Source organism: Stegodyphus dumicola, chromosome 5 (genome assembly GCF_044657685.1).
Source record: "Stegodyphus dumicola isolate Sdum_Otavi_A_Nest chromosome 5, ASM4465768v1".
Taxonomy (NCBI): domain Eukaryota; kingdom Metazoa; phylum Arthropoda; class Arachnida; order Araneae; family Eresidae; genus Stegodyphus; species Stegodyphus dumicola.
The window spans coordinates 53159325-53181239 of record NC_140772.1 but is presented as its reverse complement, the minus strand read 5'-3'; the positions used below and the strand labels follow the sequence as shown (position 1 = coordinate 53181239).

Sequence of the window (21915 nt, the reverse complement as noted above, 5' to 3'; positions counted from 1 at the left end):
CAGAGGTTATTGAAAACGAAAAAATTTCAATTGACAAATTAGTCGGTAGACACAATTATAGGACTTGAACAGCGGAACTTTGTAACTGAACAAGAAATTATGTCTGTTTATAGAATTAAAGAGAATGTTAATTCAGAAGTCAAACAACAAAAATCAGCGTTGTTGTTTGACTTGTGAATTAGTATTTATTTGGCGTGTTATTGTGTCTTAATTAAAGAGAATGTATTATCACATAAAAAATGAAGCATTGAAAGAAACGTTTAATAAAGTAAACAAATAAATATTAAGCTTTTTTTTTTTTTTTTTTTTTTTTTTGTAAATTTTGATACCCTTTAGATCATAATTGTTCTTTATTTCATAAATTACGGTTTCATATTTTTAATTTTATAATTTCTGCATGCCATCTTACCAGATTTAAACTGATAATCTATAATCCGGCATCGCCAAAGTCCTGGTGAGTCCAGATTAACGACTTTTGACTATACCACAATAAAAAATTACCTCATCGGGAGTCAAGACACCAGTTTCTTTAAATTTGGATTCCTATGAAAAAATTAATAAATATTAACTAAATATTTTTTTAAATCACAAGAAGATTAATTTTGAACATGTACAAATACAATTTCATCACATGATGTATATTATATAGAAGTCTTACTATTTATTACTAAATATCAATAAACTAGAATTAGAATTTTCTGTTTGAAAGCATTTTACATAATATAGTGAAGTAAATTGCACTACGTCATTTTTTATAAATCAGTCTCTCCTATAGCATTATATTCCTCCCTTTTTTTTTAATGTAGCAATTAATACGTGTACATACTCTTCAAAAAGGAAACATTATCAATTTCCTTATGTATAAAAAGAAGTACTGAAAGCTGTAAAAAAATTTCATTCTAAGAATTCCTATTAATTCCATATTCAAGACGACTTCAAGATGCTGTGGCTGGAGACAGATGTCCCCCCCTTTAGCTATGCCACTGGAAGTACTGAGGCCCAAATAACTCAACAACAATCCAAAGCATAATGCTTCTTATCTTCAACTTATGCACAGCACACCCTCAACCAACATTCATAAAAAAATCCTGTACTGGACAAAAAGCTCCAGACATCAATTCTCTTGAGAACAAATGGAATCATTTGAAAAATAGAAATCACAATTAAAATTTCCAATAAAATGAACAAAATGCAAAAGTTCTCACAGAACGGCTAAAAAAAAAAAAATAAATAAAACTGAAGCAATATTTTGTGAAAAGCTTAAAAGTCCTCAATCCCCAAGAAATATTGTTTAAATGTTTAACATAACTTTTTATATCTTTATGTCTTGAAAATCTTTTTCGTTTTTTTTCTTTGAACACAATAGATGTATATGGCTATTCTTACAATTAGTTGTGCTGATATTTAAGCTTTACATAGTTTTTACAAAGAAAATTTCACATTATGGGAAAAAGTATAGTTGATAAAGCATTTATTTACTTTTTTGTTAGTATTCAAATATTAGTTGTAAATTAAATAGACATCATTAATAACTGCAATATTAAAAAAAATACCAAATTTTCTTGTATATTTTCCCCTTATTAGCACAATATTCTAAATTTTTTTTTTTTTTTTACCATTCACAAAATTTTTCGCTTCCTTTAAAACATTTAGAAAGTGGCGTGAATTCTCCTAAATTTTACAATTTCTTTGTCATAGTAATTGAAGATAAAATTGTTAAGTAAAAGATAAAATGATAAGTGATAAGATGTAAGAAGATAAAAATTGTCATAGTAATTGTTAGATGAAATGGGCATATGGGTACCAAGTAATGAACAAACAACAATGAAGAATTTCAAGAAAAGGGGATATCTAATGGTTTAAACTGGTTACCGGTATTGTATTCATGAATACTTTTCGGGAAGCACTTCTGCAAAGGATCCGTTAAATGTAAACATCGCCAAAAATGGCGATAAACGTTCAAAGCTGGTAACCCGGCAAATTGGCAACCTGGTTCGCTTTTAGAAAGAGAATAGTATTTGCTGTGTGTTCGGGGCTCCGTTTTGCCGCTGGCTAGCGGTGCGTCAGTACCGTGTTAGGTGGTGAAAATCGCCGGAGGTGGGGGGGGTGAATATAATACGGCTCTTTAGAATAGTATGGCTATGTTCTTACGTAATTTTTAAAAGACTTTAAACACGCAGAACTACAGAGCTCCTAAAATATTATGATTAACGTGGGTTAAGTTTAAATTCAGTTTTTATTTTTATTACTGTTATTTTTACCTAAAATAATAAATTAAATGAGTTTTCATGCTTAAAAATTTGATATATTTTTAATGCATTTTTAAAAATTACTTTTCGGAGGATGCTAGGTGTTTATATACAATAGATGATTAGAATAAAAAAAAAAATTATTGGTTCTCTGAGATGACAAAATACTTTTATGTATTTATGTATTCCCAGGGTCATCAAAGTTAGTAAACCACTGCTTTGAGTAATTAATCAAAGTTTGAATGAATCTTGAAAGATAACAAGATGTATAATGCTTATTCTAGTTTTATTTACAATGCTACCTTAAAAGATTTGAATATTATTAGATACTTGGCATTGTCAAATTTATTATAAAAAAGACAGTTGTTTCAAAATAAAATATTTTAAGCTATCAGCAAGTAAATTCAAAAAACAACTTTGAAAAATTGCTTGTGTAAAATGAATATTTTAAATGTATTATTTAGTAATGAATCTATTAAATGTACAGTAGCACTAATTATTAAACATAATTTTGAGAATATCGACAAGCAAAGCACGTAATGAAAAAGACACTTTTTACTAAAATATTAGTATTCTGTATGAATGACAGAGAATATATGTAATGAATACCATGGCTAAATACCTATATAAAGAAAAAGAAACAAAAAAAAAAAAAAAAAAAAAGTAGTATTCTTTACCTTGACACTTGCAAAAGTAATCCTGCTATGCAACACATTGTTAATTTCTGATTACATGATATTGCAAGCATTTTCTTCAGATTTTTCCTACAACTGATATTGAATACTGGTAGTTTGATCTGGTTTCATATCATGATTAAAGGGCAGGCTGCATGGTTGATTTTTCTAGTTTACCTCATATGTAATGCAAATACAAGCCAGTTTCCCTTAGAAAGTTGTTCAAAACGGCATCTTTCTTCAGGTTCATAGCCGGTATTCATTGCCATATTCGAATAGCCTAAACTTTCCTTCAGATTCTACATTGACATGATGTATCTGTTGTAAGCAGGACAATGATCATTCCGCCTCTATTAGTGTAGCAGGAGTGTATTTAAAAAATGTCAGAATCATGGGATTCATAACAAAATCGACCATGTTTTAATCTTGAAAACTTTATAAATTTTCCCGATTTTCTTACGTCATGGGTTTCACTAACAAGATATTCATACTTTTGTTCAAGTTCATAAGCAGTTGAGCAATACAATTCTGAATACTGGATTGTTTGACCCAAGTTTAAATCTTCATTATTCAGTATCTTGGGCCATCACACTGTCATGCCCCCTAAAGTTATTACTGCTTGGCATAATAACAATCTCACTTGACCATGTTACCCATTTTGTCAAAATTAATATATCAGCTGCAGTCTCTTCAAAGACTCTTACTATAAAAGAGACTTAAAAAGATCTTTCTTAGGCCCATATCACACGGCGTTTGTTTCACACGAACAACTGTTTCGGACAATTTTTCTGCCTGGTTTACTATTGAAAGAAAGACGTGCGACTTTTTCCTTCCTTTCGAAAAAAGTTGCAAGTTGTTCGTTTTCAACCAATCAGCTATCAGTGCCGAATGCTGTTAGCTTGTTTGTAATGGAGAACCAGTTTCTCTGTGTTGACCCCAAAGCGAGCTGTGGTGATTGGCTGTTGTGACAAAGCGGAAAAATTGTTCCAAACAGTTGTTCTTTCGAAATAAACCGACATGTGATAGCAGCCTTAGAATACAAATAGGTTTGTCAACGTCTGGCAACAATTCATGAACTTTTCACGCAAAGCATTTAAGACTCATTTCAGATACAACATTTTGAGAAGTGTTTCATCTACCTTTTTCAGTATGGCTGCATCATTCAGAAGAAAATGATGTTGTCATGTTTAATTTCATTAGGCCTGATGCAGAATAAAATGCTGGAACTGCTGGTTTTTAATAAGTCTAAAATACTGGAGCTGCTGATTTTTCCTACATCTGTTATAAGAAGAAATTATTTCAATGATATCCTAGAACTGCAGCTATCGTAGGGTGTATTAATTTGTCAACAGTGTTGGTTATTTCATTACTGGAAATGAGAATATTGCTTTTTCCCTTCTCAGTTTGGATATTCTAAATTGCACTCATGTATACAGCACTGAATTATGTCCATTTTAAGGTAAATTTGCAGAACATCATTTCTTATAAGTTTCCAAACATCTTTTCAGAAACTGTCTTTCTTACAAGATTTAGATGATGAAGATATATTTAGTAATCATCAGTCTGAATTCGAAAAACAGTGTGACTCTTCAGAAGACATTCCTTGTGATCAAAGTGACTATTTTAGAGGAAAAGATAAAACAACAAAATGGAAGAAAGAACCCTTTCGAATTCAAAGATGCATGGTGTCTCATATCATAAAAAAATGCCTGGCAATACACATATATCTTAAGATGTGGCTTCACCCATCGATGCATGGAAGCTAATATTTGATGACACAATGATTGAAATGATTGCGAAATGCTCTAATATTTATGTAAAAAATATTTCGGGAAATTTTAAAGAGATGCAAAACCTATGGAGAAAGAAGTGTTTCTTGCTTTTTTATGACTTATGTAAATCCCATTCCCATTATCTATCCTCCCATGTAAATGTTACAGAATTATGGGTGACTGATGGAACAGGATTGAATATTTTTCGTAAAACAATGAACTATAAGCGTTTTCTTTTCATTCGTGCCTTATGATTTGATGATGTCGGAACACGGGATGGCAGAAGAAAGAGTGATAAATTAGCTCCAATAAGAGATTTGTTTGAAAATTTTGTCAAGAATTGTCAGAAATTATATCATGTAGGGAAATACACGACTTTGGACGAAGAGCTAGAACCTTTTCAAGGACGATGCTCCTTTCTTAAGTATATGCCTAAGAAACCTATAAGATATGGTATATTTACTGTAGTTGATTTTAGAACCTTCTATACTTTCAACGTGGAAATTTACTCAGGTCAGTAGCCAGATGGACCATACAAGAAAGTCAACAGTTCTTGTGAAAAAGCAAAGCACATCCTAACTCCATTATACAATTCAGGAAGAAACGTTACCACAGTTGGTATACCAGTTTATAAATTGGCCAATTTCTTAAAGGAAAATAAAATTTCTATCATTGGAACAATATGCAGGGATGAGAAGATTATCCCACCTGAATTTGTGTCGAATAAGAATAGAAAACAGCATTCAACCCTCTTCGGGTTTCAAAAGGATATAATGCTACTTTATTATATGGCTAAAAAGAACAAATGTGTCAACCTTTGTCAACTATGCACAATGATGACCATATTGATGAAAGCATGGGAGATTTGAAAAAATCTGAAATAATTATGTTTTATAACATGACAAAAGTTTTGGTTTATTGAAATTATAAAGTACACTAGGGCTATCGGCCTAAAGGGAGGGATGCCTTCGTGGAGGACTTTCTAAAGGAAACTGGCTTGTACACACGTTACACATGGGGAAAACCACGAAAACACCCATGCAGCCAGCCTGTTTGCGGGATTTGAACCTCAGACTGAACTACCAGTGTTCAGCGACTTTACCGCTCAGCTGCTGGTGGACCCCATGAAAAAAGGAGCAGTTGATATAGTCGACGAAATGGGTGGCACTTACTCTGTGGCTAGAGTATCAAACCGATGGCCTATGGGCATATTTTTGTTATTAAATATTGCCAGCATAAATTCAAAGATCTTGCTTTTATCTACTAAAACTCCACCAGAGAAGTGCAGGAATAGGAGGCACTTCTGATTTGGCCTTTGCATTTTTAGATCCTCATTTAAAATCAGACAGAAACAGAAGGAATACAACGAAGATTCTCTTGAAGATTCGCAAACAAAGAAAAGAAAATTATGTTACCGGAGATGTTACATGTGCTCAAGAGAAAAAGACAGAAAATCAAAAACTATATGTGTGAAGTGTAAAAAAAAAATATACTATGTCAAGAACACTGTGAAATAGAAGCTTCATTCAAACTACAAAATATCTAATTCTTCTCGAGCCTAATTGATTTGAAAATTAATTATATAACTCATTGTCCATGTAATAATTCTGCATAATTTGGATTATAATTGCATTCAAAAATAAAAAACACAAATTTCTCATAGAAATTAATGATTCCTAGTCATATGAAGAAAACGTAAGTACTTTTGGGAGTGAGTGAGGTTTTTGGCACAAAACCAGATGGTTATGACGTCCCAAACACAGGATGGGGTGATTACAAATGACGAAATTAAAATACAATAAATAAAAACAAGTGGACAAATGTACCAAATCAAGAGGATGAAGCCATATAAAAACAAGGTAAAAGCACACAATAAAATCCAAGACACAATCTTCAAAATATATTACATTAGGTAGTAAAATCCAGTCTCTCTTAAATAATAAAATAAATTACAATTAGCCTCTCTTCCGATTAAACGGTCGAGAGGTAAGTCACAGCTATTAAAATATTTCTGACGAAGACTATTAAAATATGGACACTCAATTAAAATATGATGGACAGATAGATAGACAAACATTACAATTTGAACAAACAGGCTCATTTTCAGCTTTTAAAAGGTATCACTCTAGTGTGACCAATTCTGAGGCGAGTCAAAAGAACTTCTTCTTTACGATTTCCAGCAAAATCCCAATGCTCAATTTTAGGCTTTACATGTCTTAACTTGTTTTGAGGCTGAACATCCCAAAGTTGCTGCCATTTTTTTCGGATCTTGTTTATCACAACACAACAGATGTCTCCAAAAGGGATGAGGCGACTGGACAGTTCAACAGCACATTTCGCTGTGATATCTGCCAGCTCATTCCCTTTTATTTCCACATGCCCGGGAACCCAGCAGTACAGGATTTCATATCCACGATTCATTAAGTTTATATGTAATTTCAGAACATCCACTATTACTGGATTTTGAGTATTAGGAAAAGCTTCTAATGATTTAAGCGCACTATAGGAGTCTGTATAAACCATAAACATTTTGTGGCAGAGCCTTGAGATGTACAAAAGACTATAATATATAGCAGTTAGTTCAGATGTTAAGACAGAGAAACCATGGTGCAAGCGCCTACCCTCCATGTGATCTTCGATTACAAATGCCATCCCGATATGATTTTTTGACTTGGATCCATCTGTGCATACTGGAAGATAACTGCTATATTTGTGCCTGCGCTCAGCAAATAGTCGTCTGTAAATGATCTCGTTGGTGCTTGCCTTCACGTGATGCTTGAAAACATCAAGAAGCTGAATCCGTGCATTTTCCCAAGGTGGGATTTCAAAATTCTGTACTGCTTGGGGGTGCATGTCAGAGAGGGAAAGTTCCTCAATGACAGGGCGAACTCTTAAAAGAAAGGTAGGAACACAGGATGGACGTGTTTCAAATAACGCGTTACACACATCATCAAGTAAGCACAGCTTATTGGGATGTTCAGGTTAGGATAGAATATTAAAATATTGCAAAAGGGACAATTGTTCACGCCTCAGATAAAGTGATGGTTCATTAGAGTCGACATACAGGCTCTGGACAGGAGAAGTCCTGAAAGCTCCTGAACAGATCCACAGAGCTTGATGGTGAACAGGATCCAATTTTAACAATACGGATGACCGGGCGGATCCGTAAACAACTGAGCCATAGTCCAGTTTAGAGCGAACAAGCGTTCTGTAAATGCGAAGCATAGAGCAACGCTCTGCACCCCAGGAGGTGTTCGCCAACACTTTTAAAATATTTAGTGTTTTTAAACACTTTTTTCTCATGTTTAAAACATGAGAGAAGAAAGTCAATTTTCGGTCGAACATAACCCCTAAAAATTTTATTTCAGATGCAACTGGAATCACAGACCCATTAAGGTATAATTCAGGCTCAGGATGGAGACCTCGCTTTCTACAAAAATGCACACAGACAGTCTGTTTCGAAAACGTAAATCCTTGTCTTTTTGCTCATTCCTGGATCCTGTTCAAAGCGATCTGGAGCTGCCTCTCTACATGTCTCATATCCGCACCTCGACAGCTAATTTGTAGATCATCAACATATAAAGAACCTGAAATGGTGGAAGGAAGTTGTTTTAATATAGAATTTATTTTTAGGCTGAAAAGAGTTACACTAAGCACACAGCCTTGAGGCACACCCTCTTCTTGTTCAAAAACATCCGATAAAACAGAGCCAATCCTTACTTGAAAAGTTCTAGTATTTAAGAAATTCTGAATGAAAATTGGTAGGTTGCCGCGCAAGCCACTCTCGTGAAGTATACCGTATCTCCATGCCTTATCATAAGCTTTTTCAATGTCAAAAAATACCAAGACAAGGTGACTCCTTCAAGGTGACAAAAGCTTTTCGAATGGATGTCTCTAAAAGCAGCATATTATCTACAGTAGTTCTCCCCTTGCGAAAACTGCTTTGATAAGGCGATATAATACTATTCTTTTCCAAGAAGTAAACTAGATGGCTGTTTACCATTTTTTCAAACAGCTTGCATACGCAACTCGTAAGGGCAATTGGCCGATAGTTGGAGGGATTTCTTGGATCTTTCCCTGGCTTCGCAATAGAAATTACAACAGCTTTCCTCCATGCACTGGGAAAAGTACGCTCCTTCCACACTCTATTGTAAAGTTTGAGAAGGGCAGTCAGTGACTTATAGGAGAGATGCTTTAGCATTTCATAATACATGCCATCAAGACCCGGACAAGACCTATGTGTCTGCAACAAAGCTCTCCTTAATTCCAGCATAGTAAAGTCTCTATTGTAAGGCTCAGATTTGGAAGAGTTGAATGCGATGGGATTTATTTCAGAGTGCTGCTTGATAGAGAGAAATGCAGGTGAATAGTTTCTGCTGAAAGAAACAGCAGCAAATGTCTCACCAATAGTATTCGCAATTTCTTCTATGGAGCTAATCACTCGGCCATCTTTTTTCAAAAAAGAAAGTGAGTGGTCTTTATGTATGCCGCATGCTTTTCGAACTCTTTCCCAAACCCGCTTACTAGGCGTGGAGGATGTTATTGACAACACATACGAAATCCAAGAATTCTTTTGGCTCTGCCTCCTTACTTTTCGTGCATTTGCTTTGGCTCTTTTAAATGCTATGAGGTTTCGCAGAGTAGGATATATACGAAAAATACTCCATGCTTTTTTCTGTGCTTCATGACAGTCGTGATTCCACCATGGTTTCGAATATTTTAGTATTTTTCCTAAATAATAAAAATTATTCTAGGATATTCTAGGAATGGAAAGCATAGCTGCCTCAATAATAGTATTAGTAACAGCTTCAACAGCATCATCGATATGCGCATCTTCTACCATTTCATCTGTGAACTCTGCAATGGAAGAGAAGAGTTCCCAGTCTGCCCTATCGAGTATGAATCGAGGGGATCTCGACATGGGGTTTGCTCCTCTTCGTGCAAGAGATATATAAATGGGATAGTGATCATTGTTGTTGTTAAGTCATTAGGACTATTTAACTGTAAGATTATGTCATTTTTTCTCTTCTTGGCGCCTTGCATGGCGCAGATGTTCATTACAGCAACCCTGTAAACGCTTACTCAGTTTTATTTTTATTGCTGTTGTTGTTAGTAGTAAGTCATCACTTGAAAGATGGCACGCATTTTGATTAAAGTTGTCGAATAAAATATTTAGTACAGTCCACTTCTAGTTAATTTGAAATTGTTGTATAACAATGCACGCATCGCATGAACACTTTATGGTCCGCCGAGCCACAGGTAAAAGATATCGTTGCTAAAATTAACATTTTAGAACATTTGGAATACTTTCGTTTGGTTGTATTACGCATAACTTCATATAGAGTGTTTGGAATGCTTTCGTTTTTGTGTGGATTACGCAATTAAGATTGGATACTGTGTCATCGTTCATTTCCGGTGTCGCTGTGGAGAAATCTGCAATCACGATAAGTGATAAATTATTTATTTGTTCATGATGAGTGAATTGAAAACGATTAAAGCTAACAAAAAGAGTTTAAAATGCAATATCAGAAAGTTTGAAAATAAGGTAAATTCTACAGAGGATGAAGCAGATATTTCCTTATTGAAGTTATACGAATCAAAAATATTAGAATTTAAAAAGGAATTAAGTAACATTTTCGATTCTTTATTTGCACATTGTGAAGAAAAGGACACTGACTAATTCATTAAGGAAAAGGAAAATGTAGTAGATAATCTCGATGAAATTCATTTGAAAATTAAAAGAAAAATTTCTGAGATCAGTTCTCAAAGGAATAGCTGTTCAAATGAAAACGGTTCGAGTAAAGACATAATTGTTTCGGATATAAAATTACCTAAATTCTAAATTGTCTCTTCTAATATTTAGTGGGAAAATTGAAAAATGGATTGAATTTGAGGATTTATTTTCCGCAGCTGTACATAAAAATAGCAAATTAACTAATGCGCAAAACTTGCAACATTTAAAGAGTTCGTGTAAGGCAGACGCTTTAAATATTATTCAGTCCATTCCAATTTCAGATTCGAATTATGACATAGCATGGAATCTGTTGGTTGAGCGCTATTGCAACAAAAAAGATTCGATCAATTCTATCATAAAGAAATTAATTTCTATACCTCAAACGAGTGATTCTACTTCGTCGCTTTTAAAATTTATCGATAAGGTGCATGAATGTTTACGATCCTTGGAAGCATTGGTGCAAAAGGTGGAGGAATTTTCAGACACGTTAATTGTTTATTTATTAGTTGAAAAGTTGGACAGAAATACTCGGTGTTGGTGGGAAAGGTCACTTAAAAAAGACGAGATAGGAACGGTTAAACAACTGACATGTGTTTTGAAGGAACACGCTCGCACCCTATCACATTACAAACCTCCGCATGGGGAATCGAAACGTTCATTTAATACCAAAGCTCTTACATCACTTTCGGAAAATTCAAAAAATTGTCCTTATTGTAAAGCTGATCATTTATTGTTGAAATGTGCGCAATTCTTAAATCTAACAGTCAAGAAACGATTTGAATTTGTAAAGACAAAAAAACTATGTTTCAATTGTTTATCTTTGGTCCACACAATCAAGGACTGTAAAAGTTCTAATACATGCAGAAAATGTCAGAAATTTCACAATTCGCTCTTACATTTTGATCGAAATGAAGAAAATTTCGATAAAGCAAATGGCACATCGAATCAAATCACAAACAAGACTAATCAATTTAGCAGTAATCTTTCTCCAAATGCTGATACATTTACTCCAATGGCAAGCAGCCAAAAGTTAGTGACACTAATGAAACCAACCAAGCAAAGTCCATTAACAGTACTGCGTTGAATATTTGCAGTTCTTTTAATAAACAAGTTCTACTTTCAACTGCAATTATTTTCGTTAAGGGTAATGATGGAAAATTTATTTCGCTGAGAGCATTGCTGGATTCCGGTTCTCAAAATAATTTCATTACTAAACAAGGGGCTGAGTTATTGAATTTGAAGAAAAGAAAAATAAACGCTTCTATTTCAGGTATCAATGGAACAGTTATGAGTGTTAAGGAAAAAGCTGTAGCAACCATCGCTAACGCTAATAGAGATTTTATTTGTACATTACAATTTTTTGTTGTTCCAAAAATAACTCGCCTAACGCCTGCTAGATATATAAACATTCCTGATGTTAAGCAGTTGCAACTCATTGGTTTAGCTGATCCAGAGTTTTATAAACCTGGTCAAATACATGTTTTATTATCTAACGAAATATTTTTTGATTTACCGTGAACAAATAGAATAAATATGCAAGACCTGATTCTCCATCAGTCAGTTTTTGGATACATCGTTAGCGGGTCAGTGCGCATGCCACAGCAAGGCAGTGTTGATAATTATTGTGGGTTTGTGGAAAATGGGGATAATTTATCTGACAACATGAGAAGGTTTTGGGAGATTGAAGGTATTAATGAAGCAAAAAAAGTGAAAAGTCAAGAAGAGGAATTTTGTGAACAGCACTTTCTTCGTACACACGCGAGGCAAGATGATGGCAGATATGTAGTGGAAATGCCAATTAAGGAGGAAGGACTTAGCCTTTTAGGCGAATCGAGAGAAAACGCTAGCAAAAGACTGAATTATCTACTTAAACGCTTCACTCGCAATCCCGCAATGAAACACTTATACGAAGATTTCATTAAGGAATATAATAAATTAGGCCATTCCGAAGAAATTGATGAAGGGGATAGCTCTAGTTTCTCATATTATCTTCCTCACCATGGGGTTTTCAGGCCCGAGAAACCTAGCACTAAACTTAGGGTAGTGTTCGATGCCACTGCTCTTATGACTACTGGAATTTCGTTAAATGATATTCTGCTGAATGGAGGGTTAGCTCAAGACGAACTATTTGATGTTATTTGCAGATTTCGAACGCATAAAATTGCCTTCACAGCAGACATTGTAAAAATGTATCGTCAGAATTTGATTAAAGAACATCAAAGAGATTTATTACGCATCTTATGGAAGAGTAGTGAAGAAGAACCAGTTAAGGTCTATAGACTGAAGACTATAACTTACGGTACTTCCAATGCACCATATCTAGCAACACGCACACTTAATCAATTAGCAGAAGACGAGAAAAACAATTTTTAGTTAGCAGCACCAATAGTACAAAGGGATTTTTATGTCGATGACGTACTCACAGGAGTGTCATACTCTAATAGAGGCTAGTTGTAATTGATTAACCTATTATCACGTGGAGGAATGCGTCTGCACAGATGGTGTGCTAATCATCCTGACCTTTTGCAGTTTCCGAATGGACAAGAGGAATATTCTTTCAGTAATTTCGATGATGATCAGAGCATCAAAACTTTAGGATTATTATGGAATCCAAAGAGAGATTGTTTTTCGTACAAATCAACAATCAAGAAACCAACTACTTACACAAAGAGAACAGTGTTGTCTGATATTGTTCACATTTATGATCCATTAGGACTGCTTGGTCCAGGGATAACAAAAGCAAAAATCTTCATCCAAAGACTTTGGTTATTGAAGCTTGATTGGAACGATCCGCTACCCGAAAGGATAATTAAGGAGTGGCAACTTTTTATTGATTCAATGCAATCTATCAACAATTTGAAAGTCAGTAGATATGTTTTACAGGACAGTTTTTCTGAGATACAAATTCATGGATTTTCAGATGCATCAGAACACGCATACGGAGTAGCCATCTATTTACGCAGTAGAAGTGACAATAATTTATCTTCACATTTGCTTTGCAGCAAGTCCAGAGTAGCTCCACTAAAACCGCTGACAGTACCTCGACTGGAACTCTGCGCAGCTGTACTGCTAGCACAGCTTGTTGCAAAGGTGGTGCCTTTATTGAAATTGGACATCAGTAAAATATGTCTGTGGTGTGACTCAACTAGCCCTAACACAGATTCCTGTGTTAGGGCTAGCCGGACCTATACGCAAACTGAAGCCCCACAGTCGGCTTTCCCGAAAGCAGGTACTCCCGAGAGCTTGACACAAGGAGTAGTGACCAGCCGATTGACACCCGTGAGGACGACTAAGGTGCCTCCCGTTTAGCTGAAGAAGAGGCCAAAGTAGTGTGTTGGGGACAGTACCTCGCCCCTCAACTCCTTTCCAGCGACACGGGTCTCCACGCACAGTAAACACGTGGGCAGTTTTCTCGCCACTCGAGAACTAGAGACAAGAACTGTTCTAGTTTCTCGTGACAAGCCCCGAACTCCGTAGAGAGAAACCACAAGGGAGAAGGGAAGGGAAAAAGTTCCAGCCAAGGGGAGAGGAGACGGAAAAGAGGATAGATCACCGGGGCTCCAGGATCGTGACGCCCGTCTCACCAAGAAGATGATCCCCTGAAGGGCTAGGGTACCTCGGGATTGCCACACCCGTACTCACAAAAGTGAGCCCCCTGAGGGGTAAGTACTTTTTGATTTATTTGTCATTAATTTTAAAAGTAACCTTATTTTTAAGCAATTTTATATAATAAATGTTATAATTAATATAGAATGCATTATTTTACATTATTACATTTGTACGTCGTTTAATTGCGATGCGCGTTCTCGTGTTATATATTAATACAGCGCGTCCTCCCCATGATTAACCTATTTATTTTACTTCTATATGCTATATATCTTATAACTTGACTGTACACCGCTGAAATCAATGCTTCCATATGTTAAATATCTTGCAACGTAACTATACACCGCTAAAATCATGGCCGATTAGCCGTTGGTGAGCTTGGCGAATAAATACGCACCGGCGCCAACGGATCCGCTGCAGAAGCGTCAACGGAAGCGCCAACTTTGCGGAAGAAAACCCACTTTTCATTTATTACGTGCTTCCCGTAACCGCTTCCTTGGGAAATTAAATTATTCGAATAATTTTCCCTTCTCGATTTTAGTACTGTAAAATTAGCAAAATGGGAACTACGGTGTTTTGAAAATTAGCAACACGGTAAATAAAAAATGTTATACATTCACATAAAAACCTTGAAAAATACCTCAAATCTCTTTGCAATGTCACTGAAGACATGGTTTAGGTTACATAGTTGATAGCACGAAAAAGTTCCGTTATTACACTAATCATAGCTATTACAATTAAGCGTGAATATCTTTGATACAAAATAAAGTTACTATGTTGCGATTTTTAAAATATTCCTTTTAGAAATTCAATAGCGACAAAAAATCCAAAATTTTCTTTACCTTTAGAACTCGAGTGAAATACTCTGCAACATTCAGAGCCCTGCCTTTCACATTATTTATAACGCTCTGCATTTTTGTTTTAAAATTTGTTAAGCTTCGAAAATTTTGTACACTACAAATGCGGTAACACACCACTAACAAACGTCTCGTGACAATTTATCGCTCTCCTTGCTTCCTGCGCTGTTGTCTGTGTTTGGGAAGTGTTTGATGAGTTGAGTAGTTTTAGTCATTCTACAACATTTTAAAAATTATGTGGCAGTACTTTATGATTTGCTTACGATTGTATGGATTGCATGACAAGCGGTAAAGCAAACGTCAATACAATTTAAAAGGCAAACTTCAATCATATCATTTTATTTAAAAACACGCTATCAGTTCTTTTTATGCAATTAAACATAGTTTAAAAATGTATGGAATACAGAGCCCTTACGTTTGTTTTTAGACACATGGATTTGAATTTATTTGCAAGATAAATTTACCACCTACTAATGAATTCATTTCAGATTTTTGTCACATACACATGGTATAAAAGAGGATGCATTTTCACTTCCAAAAGTACTCAGTTATTTATTTAATTAATTTAAACCAATACCGTGGCTACCAGTTTGGGTTGTTCCTTATTATTTTTTAAGCTATTTATTTTCATATGGAAAATTTCTATCTCAAGAATTCCAATATTTTCTCATTTCCAAAGATTCTCACAGCCGTTATTTGACTAAGCAATCGACAATTACCAACCTTTAATTTCGGTCACAGCCGTCAATTTCGGTCACCTAGGGTTGCGGTAGCTAAATGTTTCCGCTGACCTTAAGCAAGACTTACCATATTTTTAGAGTCTAGTACAAAATATATTTTTAAAATTACTTAAAAGTCTTCGTAGTTTAATGAAATATTAAACTTTATTTATTCAGTCGTATTTTTCACTAGACATGACTTCAAAAAAATGTTTTGTTTGATTTAATAACATCATTAAATTCTCAAGAAAGTTTTGAATTAATTTTAACATTTAACAGATGTTTAACAGTAGATACTGAAAGTCTATCTCTTTCTGCAGCCCTAATGTTCCCCACAAAAGAAAAAAACTGTGAACTGGAGTAGACGAACCAGGCAAAGACATCAGAAATTCAACCATTTTAGAAATATTGCTACATGAAATATCAGTCTTTTGAAATACCATAAAACTTGCTTTCCACTTCTTTTCAATAGTATCCGGCACTTTTTCAGAATCTCAACCACAGCTTATCCTTTGGGTTTGAATTACCTGGTTCAACAATGAGCGTTTATCAGCTTATAAACTTATAAAGCCTGAGTAAAAACTTTAAGGCCAGTAAAAATTTTGAGAAAATAGAAACATTTAAACTGAGGAATTAAAATACCATTTGATTGATAATTATTGAGCTTAAATAAAAGTAAAAAAGTAGAAAATTAATTTGCAAATATTTTATTACTAGAAAATATTACAGAACACACAGATGAATATTTGAGCCTGAGTAAAAACTTTAAGGCCAACATAGAAAATAACATATAAAAAAAATTTTAAATTCTTAGAAGGTTGTGTAGGAGCCATTTCTTCGAATTACTTCAAATATTCTTGTTTTTATGGATGAAACGAGTTTTTGACAAAGGGTGGAATCGGTTTTATACCATTCATCTTCGATAGTAGATTTGAGCTCTGTTGTTGATGTAAAATGTCTCCCATTTGCATAAACGCTTCTTGCTAAGTCACCCCAAAGGTTCTCGATTGGGTTGAGGTCAGGTGATCTAGCTGGCCATTTCACAGTTTCAACATTGTTGACATGGAAGCAATTTTTTGTGCTGTTACTCGAATGGATCGATGCACTGTCTTGCTGATATTTCCAATTTTCTCCAGCAAGACATTCAACATTTGGCAAAAGATAATTTGTTAGGACATTTTGGTATCCTTGTGAATTCATTCTACCTGAAACGAATGCAATTGAGCCCACACCATTGTAAGCAAAACAGCCCCAAGTCATGACAGACCCTCCATTTAATTGGCGCTTGGAGAATATTTCTTTTTCATTTCTTATATCATGCCAGTAGAAATTCCAGCCATCTGGTTCATCCAAATTCCATTTTGTTTCGTCAGAAAAAATAATTTCTATCCATTGGTTGTCCCAGGTCATGACTTTCTGGCCAAACTTCAAACGCTCTATTTTGTGTCTATGCAGTAACTGAAGCTTATCCTTTGGGTCAATCAATTTTGCTGTATAAGTGAAGCTTCCAGACCTTCTAATTGTGTTATATATCGTTTTTTGACAAACTTTTAAACCTGTCGTCGGAATCAGTTTCCTGGTTGAGTACTTTCCAGTAGATACAAGTTGGCAAACTCTTCTTTCATCACGCGAGGACAAAGCTTTAGGTCTTCCCCCAGCATTCTTTTTACCATAATTGTCTTTCAATTTAAAAAAAATTGTTGACTACAGTCTTTGATCTTCCTATCTTTATCACAATAGCACGACTACTCATTTCTGTTGAAGATAAAGCTTCGATCTCTCCTCTTTCACAATCAGTTAACTTCTTACCATTCGCCATCTTCACAAAGATCATCAATACTTCAAAGAAACGTATGACAAATATGAAAATTGCAGCGTTGTCACAAGCTAGTAGTTGCAATGGTAATTACACGATTATATTATATTTATTTTTAAAAATGACTGGTGGCCTTAAAGTTTTTACTCAGCCAGAAATACTAATTTTGTAAATAACCACATGTTTCTCATAATTATGTATTTACAAATTATGTTTATAGCATTTATTTCTTATCAATGAACTTTAATAATTAATATTATTTGAATCCCTTTTACTTCATTTTACATTTTCTCAAAAATTTTTACTGGCCTTAAAGTTTTTACTCAGGCTGTAGAATCTTTTGTAATTCCATTAACAACTTGTGTACTCCCTTCTAAACGACAACAAGCAATATCAGTTCGTAAATTTATCCTCTGAAACTTACTAACTTTATCAAAACTGGTTCTTTACACATTAAGTATTAGATACTACAATTATAAAAATTGTCTACGCTTAAGAAGAATTTTTATTCCTGAATATCATTATTTTCTTTTTTAATGCATACTAATTCTTTGGCAGAATACGTGGGTGTTTCTTTCCTGAAGTTAAAAAATTAATTCAGAGTATGCCTGAAATGCTTCTGTTGCTGTGATAGAATAAGCTCCTAATTTAAGATCTACACTGGAGCTACTACTACACTACTAAGAGCCCCTTTCTCTGGAATGTAACATACAATCTTATCCTTAAGCAGCCATGGCCTGAACATACAACTGTGGTTACTTATGCCGATGATACCGCGTTCATAGTGCGAGGTAAGACTCGTGATCAACTTCAAGCAAACTCCCGTTCCATAGTTCCATAGTTAGTTACGGGAGTTAAACTCACAGGAGACCTGTTCTTTGTTTCAGAGTAGATGTGAAGATTTTAAATTGCAAATATCTGAAGAGAAATCGCAAATTCTGATCATTCCTAAGAAGGGTATTTCTATGACTCGACAGCCGAGAATAACCATAAATGGCAAGCGTCTTCGTATTCAACGTGAATTTAAATACCTTGGAATTATTTTCGACGACAAACTCAATTGGATTCCCCATGTGTTAGATCTCAAGAAGCGTACTGCTGTGATTGCTCAACGCCTTAAACTTATGAAGGGAATCCACTGGGGCTTAAATCCACATCTTCTTAAAGTTTTATATGCAACAGTAACTGAAAAGATTGTTTCATATGGTGCTGCAATTTGGGCAGCACCAATGCAAGGACGCAAAGTCCGACATTTAAATAGTATACAGAGACCATTTCTCTTAAATATCACTCGTGCCTTCCCCACATCACCAACTAACGCCCTTGCACTTGCAGCTGGAATCTTGCCTTTACCTATTGCGGTTGAAAAGGACGCAGCTTATCAGTTGATTAGACAACTTGGCTGTTCAGTTCAGTTTGGAGATCACTCTTTCTCCTCCTATGATTACGAAGCAGCAATAAACAGAGAAGATCAACACCCCTCCCTCTATGGAACGGGAGTTAAAGTTAATCTCAAACCGAGTCATCAAGTTTCTCATGCTGATTTGGTCTTTTATACTGATGGCTCTAAATTGGAAGATCAGGTTGGCTGTGCATATATAGCCATACTGCAAGATCAGACAACTCTTCACCAGTGGAAATGTCATTTGTCTTCTTTTAACAGTGTCTTCCAGAGTGAGACTATTGCTATTCGACAAGCCATACAAACAATCATTAATCATCGATATTCACATTCCTATGTTCTTACCGATAGTCTCTTCACACTGTATGCCATTTTAAATCCTCTGCATTCATCCCCCATTATTGTGGACATTCAAACTAGCTTGTCTCGACATAAAAATCTACACATTTGTTTAGAATGGACAAAAGCTCATGTGGGGAACTACGGTAATGAAACTGTCGATAGGCTTGCTAAAGAAGCAGCACAGTATCACGAGATAACACAGACCTTGACGGTTTCAAGCTCAGTATCTAATCTAAAGCGTCACTTACTTCTCACAGCCATCTCCTTGTTGCAAAATGCATGGAGTTCGGAGGAAACTGGTCGCCGAGCACTTGCCCATGTCCCTAAAGTAGATTTAGACCGATTAATCATGCCACCACAGCTGATCTTCTACATTACGGGCCACGGGCCTTTTCCCTTATATTTCGAGAGACATGGACTCTCTTCCTCAGCACTCTGTAGTTGTGGACAACTGGGCAATCCAGAACACTATTTAATCGATTGTCCACTTACTACTGAATTCCATATCCTTTTCCACCAACGGATAGGACTGCCTTTAGTCGTTTTTTGATTAAGCAACGGCATCAAGTCAAAAAGATAGTCCGTTTAATTGACAAACTGATGAATCTGGGACTTGATCTTTGTGCCTTATAATATCGACATATGATTCAACTTCTTCAACTGCTTGTATATATTATAACCCATCTACTTTTATGCTCTGAAGTGTTTGTAACCATTGTAATCTATTATAATCCATCTGTTATAAGTCGCTGTGTATAGCAGCAGTCAAATATTTGTATATTCTCTCTCAGCATCTTTTTCTAAGTGCAATCAGGTAATATTGTCTATAACAGTTGTCCCTGTACCTATGGTACATTTAATACCAGGTGCTGTTTAGTATCTGTATATCTTGCATTTGCCTATTTACCGATGAATAATAATGTTATCTTTTGCATATGCACATTTATTATCAAGTGCTGTTAAATATCTGTATATATTGAATTTGCATATTTATCTGTTGCATATGTATTGTCCTAATAGTCTCTTTGTTGTCCATAGCAGCTATCAATGTACTTATGGTACATTTATTACCAGGTACTGTTAAATATCTGAATATATTGAATTCGCATATTTATCTGTTGCATATGTCCCGTCCTAATAATCTCTTAGCTGTCCATAGCAGCTATCAATGTACTTATGGTACATTTTTTTACCAGGTGCTGTTAAATATCTGAATATATTAAATCTGCATATTTACCTTTGAATAATAATGTTATTGTCTATATTTTTATCTTTTGCCCATGTATTATCATACATATAACTGTCTGTATTCCCTCATAATGCACTATGATAATATCTACATTGAACGTATTTTGCGTTTTTCACTGTATAATAGTATATAATATATTGGCATATCTAGTTGTGCGTATTAATGATACATTGTTTGCCAGTTGCTGTTAAACATCGGTATACCATATACTTGCATATTTGGCTATACATTATACTGTTACTGTCTTCTTTTCATCAATTGCCCATGTAATATCATACATTTAATTCTCTGTGTAATAATAACACTGAATGTATTGGGGTCGCTAGAGATTTTCATTGTATAATATATCCAACCATCATCCATTGTTTTAAATATATCCATTGTATTTATACCAACATTGTATGTATTTTGTGTTTTTCACGGTATAATATATGTTCATAATTTGTGGCATACTTAAGTCTATATTTCATCCTTTGCAAACGTATAGTAACACATTTAACTGTCTGCATCAATTTATTTGCTGCATAAGGATCACAGGTGTCATGACAATTTCAAATGTATATTTGTTTTACCAACACTGAATGTATTTTATATTTTTATTGTATAGTATTGTATAGCATCTACTGTATCGTATCGTATTGTGGTATTGTTTAGTATTGTATAGTATCTTATATCAGTTGGCTTTATACAGGTCAAATATGTTAATTTTTATTCATTATAATCGTTTAATTAGCTTTTGTATTGTATTGTATTGTAGTATTGTATAGTATTGTATGGTATCTTATATTAGTTATCTTTTATGCAGGTAACTGCATCAATTTATTTGCTGCATTAGGATCACTGGTGTCATGACAATTTTAAATGTATTTTTGTGTCACCAACACTGAATGTATTTTGTATTCTCATCACTAGTGTCATGACAACTTTAAATGTATTTTTGTGTTATCAGGTTCAGTGTTCCACCTTACTTTCTTTGGGAACATGCAAAGACCCTGACTCGGAACAGGGAGCTTACTAAAGCTATGTTCAATAAATGTGGGAAGTATACAGGATACACAGGAAGGGTATACAAAACCCTTTATTTTTCACTCTTTACAATAATTTCCGTACTTCGGAATACAGAGACCAACTACTTGTGGTCTGAACGTAAGAATATAAAAATATAACTAAACTCTAACTTAAATTTGGAATAATCAACAAGGGCCTATGTGTAAGATTGACCGGATATTAACAAGAAGCCGTATGTAGTACAGAGAACTGTTAACACTACAATACGTTTAAAATTATCAAGAGGATTAAACCTCTGGCCTGGAAGGCAAACAGCAACCGAGTAAAACTTCTAAGGCAAGCGGCCTGCTTCGACTAACTCCTTCCTCTCTCTCGCTTGGCAAAAAGCCACAACTTAAGTACTTGGCGTTCGCCAGACAAATTTTGCATAAATAAGTTAACGCTTTTAATTCTGGCCGGAAGTAGAAAATAAGAAGTGATAGTAAAG

The 21915-nt window shown here is 34.8% G+C and overlaps 1 protein-coding gene across 2 annotated transcripts in view; it reads right to left on the bottom strand.

The window, feature by feature from the left end:
• Atg3 (Autophagy-related protein 3) overlaps nucleotides 1-15081 on the bottom strand; it is a 54564-nt gene extending 39483 nt beyond the window's left edge. Inside the window, exons 1-2 of one of the 2 annotated variants that reach the window (XM_035369431.2) lie at nucleotides 14878-15081; nucleotides 502-543 (exon numbers count right to left, since the gene is read on the bottom strand). In XM_035369431.2, coding sequence (XP_035225322.1) covers nucleotides 502-543; nucleotides 14878-14949 — 114 coding nt within the window. In that variant the 5' untranslated portion in view covers nucleotides 14950-15081. The remainder of the gene's footprint in view (nucleotides 1-501; nucleotides 544-14877) is intronic. The other variant, XM_035369432.2, reaches the window with a different exon arrangement.
• Between the last annotated feature and the right edge of the window lie 6834 nt (nucleotides 15082-21915).